The sequence below is a fragment of the Humulus lupulus genome, chromosome X, assembly GCF_963169125.1.
Source record: "Humulus lupulus chromosome X, drHumLupu1.1, whole genome shotgun sequence".
Taxonomy (NCBI): domain Eukaryota; kingdom Viridiplantae; phylum Streptophyta; class Magnoliopsida; order Rosales; family Cannabaceae; genus Humulus; species Humulus lupulus.
In genome coordinates this window covers 17,112,318-17,121,931 of record NC_084802.1, presented here as the reverse complement: position 1 = coordinate 17,121,931, position 9,614 = coordinate 17,112,318, and the positions used below count along the sequence as shown (strand labels likewise).

Sequence of the window (9,614 nt, the reverse complement as noted above, 5' to 3'; positions counted from 1 at the left end):
TCTGACACCACATCAGTTTATGCATTGGAAGAGTTGAAAGTTTAAACAAAACTAAGGCACCGTTGCCACTGTGAGGCAACGGTGCTTTTTTTTTTTTTAAAAAAAAAAAATTATATATATAAATAAAATGTTTTACAGAGATATATATATTTGTTACTATTTTATTTTTACCATTTTATTTTTATCGTTTATCACATATTTTTTTTTAATTTTTTTTTATAAATACTCATTTATTTCATTCAATTTTCACACAATTACATACATCTTCTTTCAAATTATCAATATCACAAAATTTCTTTTGTTACCAATGGATTCCCAAAATTCTCCAAATGCCAACTCCCAAAATCTAAATTTTCAAAATTCATCTTTTTTTCCACATACCAATCCCCAAAATCCAAATTTCTTCAGGCAGACTTGGTAGAGCACATATGGTCAAAATTTGGAAATCATTTTAATTAGCATTTTTTTAATTATGTTAGATTGATTAATTATGATTATGTCATTTTATAAGCTCCTTTAAATTTCATCTATTTTAAATTTGATGTAATATTTATTTATATTAATATATGGATTTAAAAATTTAGTGCGACAATATTTATAATTACAAAATAATATATTAAATAATAATATGTGGGGCCATAGTTGACAACTTTTGAAGTGGCTTAGCATTGTAACATTTTTAATGAAAAAAGTTACCAAAAGTGATGTGGATGAAAGAAAAAATAAAAAATTATATTTTGGGATAATTTAGATATATTAAGCCACCATTGGAGTTGCTCTTAGGTGCAACAAGTGTCTATAAAATTCAGCACAACAAAAGTCAACTTGGGTCTGCTCTCTTATATATCTCACTTTCTAACAGCAAACCATACGAAACCCCAGCAACTCAATTTTATTTTTGTCGGGTTACTTTTAATCGTTGCCAAGGCTGACCTGTAGTCCTACGTCAGCATCTTATGCTCTGACGTGGCACCTGACCCCTTCCAACTAAAATACTATTATTCCATATTATATACAATTTTCGGATTGTCTCTGTAGACATTTTCAAACACCCATTTAACCAAGAAACCGGCCCTTTTTATACAAACACCTCTGAATTAATTTACTATTGTACATATTATTTATATATGTTTACTTGAACAACTAGCCAAAAAAAATTATAAATTTTTTTCTTATGGCAGATATATATTAAAATAATCCATTTCATTTCATTGACTTGCTCACTCTTTATAAATATATAAAACCCCTAAACCTAAGGAAAATAAATAATACCTTTATTGTTATTATTGCCAATTATCAACAACCAAAGCCCCAACTCCAACTCCTTCTTCTTCTTCTTCATCTAATTCTCTTCCTCTTTTGGCTTTCTCCGACCACAACCGCCGCCGTACGGTAATCATCATCATCATCATCACCACCACCATCATCGATATGGAACCGTCGGAATATCAGCCGGGAAAGTCACCGAAAAAAGAGCTCCAAGGGCCACGTCCAACACCTCTCAAGATTCACAAGGGTTCTCACAAGATCAAAAAGCCTCCGGTGGTCCCACAACAGTTGCAACCTGCTCTGCCGCCACGGCAGCCTGTCATAATCTACACAGTCTCGCCGAAGATCATCCACACAAAAGCTAGCGAATTCAGAGACCTAGTGCAACGCTTAACCGGTCTTCCCTCGTCGACGCTCGGGGCGGCTGCGGCGGCGGATATGGCGGTGGACGCCACTACCACCACCAGCTCCAGCAGTACTACTACTATCACTTCAAGTACTTCTACTACTTCTAGTACTATTACTAATTACACGACCTCTAACCCTAATTTGTACGGTAGCCACTTCATGATGAGCGGCGGTGGCGGGGTAATATCGCCGGCGGCGCGTTACGCTGCGACAGAGAAGGCCAAATCTCCACCGGGAAAAATCAAAGGGCGTCATTTCAACATTGGAAATAGTCACGATCATCATATTCATCAATACTTTGGGATGAATAGTAGTAGTGGTGGTAATATTACTAGTCATCATGGTGTGGAGTCTGGATTAATGGAGATAGATCATGATCATGGAGATCATCATCATCATCATCATCATCATGATGGAATGGAGAATAACAACAAGGGTTTCTTCTCCGGGATCTTGTCTCCGGGACCGGCTTCTCTTCCACCTATTCATCCAAACTTCTTCTCTCCACTGTCCGATAGCTTCTTCCATGATCTGAGCCCTGTACTTCAGGCCAACCGGAGCAGTTTCAACATTGACCAAGGTAGTTTCATGATGCCTAGTCCTGCTTCTAATTACTTCATTTCTCCAAGAATAGCCTCACCAAACACTCCATCTATTGACTTATTACTCAGCAATATTTTCTCAGATCATAATTTGTAGACAAAATTTGATCTTTTGGGTACACAAAAAAAGAAAAAGAGATTTTATTTATTTGTTTATCATTGATGGTTGATCAAAAAATTATTAATAAAGCAAAAATTCAATCTTTTCTTTTTGGTATAGGGGAACGAATTAAAGATGGAGTTGGGCAATTAATTCATATACATATATATATATATATATTTATATTTATACATGTGGCATGGGGTAGCTTAGCTAGGGTACTGGTAGGGTTTATACAATTTATTAATTAGTGTCCTTTTCTTTTGGTTTTATATTTTAGGTTTTTGTGGGGTTATTAGATGGAACAGTTTAGCAGATTATTAACTATATTAATCATCATCATTATATATATGCATGGTGATGCTGGTGATGATTATGAACTCATGTATAAAATCCTTTTTGGAAACGCCATTTTTGTCATATACTCTATATCATTATATGAAAAGGAACAATTCTATCTCAATTCAATGATCAATATTATTATTAATTGATTCAATTTTATGTCACTAATTTCTTCTATTTGTCTCGTTTAACTTTCAGTTTTTCCAATTCAAATTCTACATTTTCTAACTAATTTACATCAGCATTTCTTTGTGGGTGTTTTACCGTATATGATAATTAAATTAAGTATATATATATATATAACAAAATTAATGTAGACATTAACTAATTAATTTATTACTTGTTTTTCCAAATGCAGTTTAGCCAAGCTAATTTATATTAATTCAACATTCATGAACGGTGGTAAATTATTACTATTCATTAGTTACTTGATCTGCCACCATATATATATAATAATAATAATGTTCTGACAGCTCATGAACATGATAAACTTTTACTTGATCTATAATTCTTATAGTTTAAATATACAATATTCAAGTATATAATAATAAGGGGAATATATAGTAAGTAAATGTTTTTAAGATCTAATAGGGAATAAATATTATGTTTATCTTCTAAAAATGCAGGCAATAATATTGTCAAACTATTTATATATATTTATGTCGTACGTCGCCGGCCACTAAAAAAAAGATTTCGAACACATAACCCATATATAATAATTAAGTTGACTTTTCTATTTTTCTTTCTCTAATATTTGATCATGATCCCATCGTTTTTGGCCCCCACAAATTTATTTCCATTTCTTCCTCAAGCTTCTATATATTTAGAGATGATATATTTATATACAAATATATATTATATATGTGTCTAATACAAAATTACTTAATTAATTTAGATAAATTAAATGGTGGCCATGTTTCACTAAAGAAAATATATATTATATAATATAGAGGTGTGTATGAGTTTTCAAGCTAGCAAGCAACATGATATATATGAATATATAAAAAAATTAAACTAACCGACAAGCAATATATATATATATATATATATATATATGCATGTAACATATAATAGTTGACAAAACAATTTTTTTTTAATAATGAATGGTAGCGTTATTAGAATACAAGTCAGCAGAAATATATTATTTGGAGAAATAATCAATCCAATTGGAATATATGCAATATTAACCTATAAAGTAATTCATTCTAATTACAGGGTTTACATTAAATAAAATAGGCAGAAATTCCTAATTAAATCCTAATATTTGCATTTTTTTTAACGTTGTGTTCTTAATTTTTCATTTTTAACAGGAAAAAAATTTGTTAACGTGAAATTTAATTTCTGCACCCACCATAACAATACAAAAATTATTATTAATTTATTTCGCAGCTGTCAATATCTAAAATAAAACCTATATTTAATCAGGCACGAATTGAGTATTCTTATATTTACAACACATTGTTTACTTAATCTCCTTACATATTGTAAAAAAGTTTCAGAATACCATTTAGTTATAATAAGATTAATGGAAAACTTTATAGTCTCACATAATGATTTTTATCTTTTTCACTTTAGATAAGATCATTTTTCTGTTGGCAAAGAAATCTGGTAAAAGTAAATTAAAATAATTATTAAAAAAGAGAGTATAATATAGATAATAGAAAATGATCTCCACATGTGTATATATATACTAGGTAAAAATAACGTGCAATGCACATTTGTTTAGTTTGAAAGTTATAAACATGATTATTCAAATATGTATTTACTTTTATTATTTTTTAATTATCATATAAATTTTAAATAAATAAACAATATCATAAAAATAAATAAAATTTGTTTAATATAATTTATGGCATAAATGTATTAAAAAATTAAGGCAAAACATTATTTATAATTTTAATAAAAACTGGCTCACTTTTTTTTTAATATAATAGAATGAATTACAGTTCTATAGTATATACAAATATTTATATCAATAATTTTTTTACATATACGACATCTAAATACAATATTGACATAGATATATATTTACATGGCTACATGACATATATATATTAAAATAATATTTAAAAAGAAATTAATAATAGAATAAAATAAGAATAGAAAAAATCATAGTGTAGAGTAATATACATGTATCAACTATTTTTAGTTTCTAATGTAACTTGCAATATCCTTTGGTAAATTTGATGAAAAAAAAGAGCTCCAATCATATTAATATTATACATGTATTTTAAATTTAATTTTGTTGCTAGTTTTTTTTTAAAAGAAATTTGATTCTAGTTGATAGCAGATTATATTATGTTATATATTTAATATGATATCATTTTAATACATAAAGTTTAAGTTTAATTAAATTTTATTTAAGTTATAAAACTTATGTTTTATTATTTTTAAATAATTGTCACTGTAAAATATCTAAAAAATATCTTATTTTAATTTGTTTAATTAATTATTTATTTGATTTGATTTAAGTTTAAACCATGTTTACAATCTATCGTTAAATATAAAAATATTCTATTATATATAAGAATATTTTGTTAAAGTTAAAGAAAAAAATAAAAAATCATTAAAATCAAGAATTTCTAATATCTACAAATTCGTTCAAAACTAAATCATGCATATATACATGAATACACAAAGATATTCCTATAAATTAAATCCCATTGTTATAAAAGCACATATGAATGTCATTTTTTTTAATTGACCTAAGTAAGATTATGAAATAATAAAGTATGTTTAGAACCAACCATGTACATTATCATAAAATTGGTCATAATTTATTAAGAGCGAAAATGAGATAAACCACCGCTCACGTGACTGACTCACGTGACCACACGATCCATGTTATTTATTGTGTTTTTTCCAATCATGTATATATAATATTTATTGATGATAATGATGAAAATGTGTAAAATGTGTCAATTTTTGTGGATGTATTTGAAAGTTTTTGGAGAAGCTAGAGAATAGATCTAGAGATATGATTTTTTTGGTGATATATATAGTTTGAGAGCCAAATTATTATATAGTGTCCACATCTTTAAATTATTAGTTCTCCATTTCTCTCCAGTATCAATAATTTCAATTCGTAATTTAAAACAAAAAAAAATGTGATCATCATAATAATATATATCAGGAACCGAATTAATAAGTTATTTATACATAAGAAAATCCCTAATTAGATAAATCCATGATAATTTCTTATTATATAATAACCAGGCACATAATTGACAGCCTCATTCGATCATAATCATTTGCTATGATTAGTTTTTGGATTATAAATTTGGAAAGTTGTGAGATTCCTCAATTTAGAAACTAAATATATATTTATATCTACTAGTAGTCACAGACTTTTTTAAATAAAACAAAAAAAAAAGAAAATTAAAATAGTTAAAGGCAGTTGGGTCAATATCAAAAATATGAAATTGAAAAGGCATGGTTAGGAAATTAAAGCCAAAACAAGTATATGCCCCCACATTATTGAAAACTCCACCCAACTCCCGACAAATGAATCTAGTTTCAAATGTCAATTCATATATTTATTTTTTCTTAATATTAATAATTTTGTCACATTATATTAGTCAATACTATGCATTGTTATATAATAGAAAAGTAATAGATATTATTGTATTAAAATATTATTTCATCTAGAACAAAAATTATATATATATTAATAATGACGGTATATATTTTGTCATAAAAAATGATGATAGTTTATATAATCTTCCCTATGTTCATAGTCATTTCTAAAATTAGAGAAGAAGTTCTAGAGAAATAAAATAGTAGATACTTATTAGTAATTTATTTTCAATTTTTTTTTAAAATATAATATTAAGGTCTTATACCAAATATATACTCAGTAAATACTACACACACATATATATAAATACAAAAAATTACAAAAATAAAATATATAGTAATTTTTTTTGAAGGATTCATTTTATTTATTTTTATTAAAGAATAGTATTATATGTAAAAAAAATAATAATTATATACTTAAGTTAAGGTCCAAATTGGACAGAGTCCAACTATACTAACTTGTCTTGGCACTAAACGACTTGACCTTGACTAGCTAGAACTAACATATCAATAGTAATTAATTACATTATGGGTTTGGAATTATAAGTCTAATTTTAAGACTTATTCCTCAAAAAAGACAGTGTTCCAGAATAAAAGATTCATTGTTTCTTTCAGAACAAATACATAAAATATAATCAAAATTAAAAAAGGACATGACAAATACAACACACATATATACAGGGTAATTTTATGGTGCCTTTTGTAACTTTTTGTGTTTTTTGGCTGGTGAACAATTTTCGGTGCGATTTTTTTTTATGATTGTGTTTATTGTAGTTATTTAGAGCATCCTGCAAATTTTCAGGAAATTCCGAATAATTTACATTGCCGAAAACTAGATTCAAACAGAATTTTTTCCTCGCGTATAAAAAAAATTAGTCACGCGTGCAACAACCTGTTTGAACCTACAGCATTGTAAATTATTCAGAATTTCCTGAAAATTTACAGGATGCTCTAAATAAATACTATATGCACCATAGAATTACCCTATATATAGGGTAATTCTATGGTGCATACCTCAAAAGTTATGCACCTGTGCATACCTTTTGTGACTTTTTGTGTTTCTTGGCTCGTGAACAGTTTTCGGCACGATTTTTTTTATGACTATGTTTATTGTAGTTATTTAGAGCATCTTGGAAATTTTCAAAAAATTCCGAATAATTTACAATGTGAAAACTAGGTTCAAACAAATTATTTTCCACTCGTATAAAAAAAATTAATTACGCGTGCAATAATCTGTTTGAACCTAGATTTCTTCATTGTAAATTATTTGGAATTTCCTGAAAATTTGCAGAATGCTCTAAATAACTACAATAAAGACAGTCATAAAAAAAATCATGCCGAAAATTATTCAAGAGCTAAGAAACACAAAAAATCACAAAAGATATGTATCGGTGCATACATGCACCATAGCAATATCCTATATATATATATATATATATATATGACAAACTATATATTTTCACTACTTTAGTAGCCATTTCTATTGAGAAACTTTTCTCTTTCCACCATGGTTTTTGGTTAGACATGTCAAATCTTTGCAAAGTCAATAAAATCAAGCATAATATTATTACTCGTTATATACCTGTTTACTTTTCGTTATCACTCATAAAATATTATATAATATACCAAATATTGGAGTGGTTACATAAAAAGCACAGGAAAGAAAAAAAATCTTAAGCTCCTAAAGACCAAAAGTCTAGTTTGACAATTATATTAAAGAAAGGATTTGAAAGTGGTAATTATTGAAAAAAAAAGGTTAGATTTAGGTTTGGAGTGACCAAAGTTTTTAATTGGAATGACCTTTATAATAGACTGAATTTAATATATAAAAGGCCAAGTTGTATTTTGTTTATTAATTAAATCTTTATTACTTTAACCTAATACACGGAGACGTGCAATCTTAATTATATTTATGGTGATGAACATGATTACTACTAAGCCTTCTTTCCCACTATGTGAACACTCTCTTGTGTTTCTAGACATAGTCAAAAAATTTACCAAAGTTAAAAAAAGATTATAAATAAATAAATAAATCAATCAATGATGTCACGTGAGGTGTTTGAAATGAAGAAAAAATATATAAAAATATTTGTAGAAATTATATACCGACATTAAACCACTTAATAATCCTTATGGTAACAAATTACTAAAGCTCAAAAAACTTTGTGAGGTATATTATATGGGGAAAATCTTCGGTATGGGAATTTTTCATAGGGTATATTTTCTGTTTTTAATATATGGATAAGTTATAAGTTTAATTTTTTTATATGATGGTATACGTTATAGTTATAGCAGATCATTTACTAATTTTTTGAGAAATTCTAAATAATTTATAGTGTTGAAAATAAAGTTTAAATAAAATTTTCACATACAATTTTTGTACACGTGTAAAATATATTATTTGAACTCTATTTTTAATAAAACAAATTATATAAAATTTCTCAAAATCTAGTAGGAGGAATATATTAAAACTACAATGTATATCGATATATAAAAATAAAAATAAAAATAAAATTGAAGTTATAATTTATTTAAAACTTTCCTAGGGAAGATTAGTTTTCCCATATTATGTATATAAAAATTGGTTATTGCCCAAAAATGAAAATTGTTAAAGATCATGATAAATCATCTAAAATATAACAAGTTGGCCAATGTGAACGTAAGTGATAGAAATATCTTAATCGAAAATGTAGTAACATGGAATTAAAATTAGTTTGTCTCATTTTCTAATCTCTTGACAATTCAATAACTCATTAGTTTATTAATTGGTTATTTAAGCGATTGTGTAAGATGATTTTTCTTGAAAGTTGTAATGAAACTTAGCTGATGAGCATTAATTAACAATTTGGATATAATGTTTCAGTTAATATATGCTTTAAAAGTAGTTAGTAATATCAATTGGTATATATATATACTCATGTATAACACTCGTTGAAAGAAAGAAACATAACCCGTTTGATTTCACACGTGCGGAGCCAAATGGTCAGGGAATGAAAATGACACCGATTAATTTGTGCTAAGATATTGCCCATTATTTCTTACTTTATAGTCAATTCTGAAATTTGGTCCTCTTATTTTCTTTCTTTCCCCACTTTATTTTCCTTTCTCAATAGAAGGACTATATATATATAAAAACTAAGATATATAGTAAACAAATAGTAGTTAGAAATTCTAGAAGTCGCCATAGAATTTCGCTTTGAAAACTCACTCATGACCCATCAAATTTGAAGGGTTTCTTGTAAAAAAAAATCGAGATTTTAACTTTGTAATAAAAAAACACAAAAGGAGAGGGAGAGAGACAATGAATCTATGCATGC

At 27.1% G+C, this 9,614-nt stretch overlaps 1 protein-coding gene across 2 annotated transcripts; it reads left to right on the top strand.

The window, feature by feature from the left end:
• Positions 1–1,192: 1,192 nt before the first annotated feature.
• Positions 1,193–2,885, top strand: LOC133804789 (nuclear speckle RNA-binding protein B-like). 2 transcript variants are annotated; one of them, XM_062242922.1, is made up of 2 exons: positions 1,193–2,257; positions 2,500–2,885. In XM_062242922.1, exons 1-2 carry the CDS (start codon positions 1,432–1,434, stop codon positions 2,628–2,630), a joined length of 957 nt encoding a protein of 318 aa, XP_062098906.1. In that variant the 5' UTR covers positions 1,193–1,431; the 3' UTR covers positions 2,631–2,885. The 2 variants fall into 2 exon arrangements, with proteins under 2 accessions (XP_062098906.1, XP_062098907.1); XM_062242923.1 differs by lacking the exon at positions 2,500–2,885 and having other exon boundaries at positions 1,196–2,488.
• Positions 2,886–9,614: the final 6,729 nt, after the last annotated feature.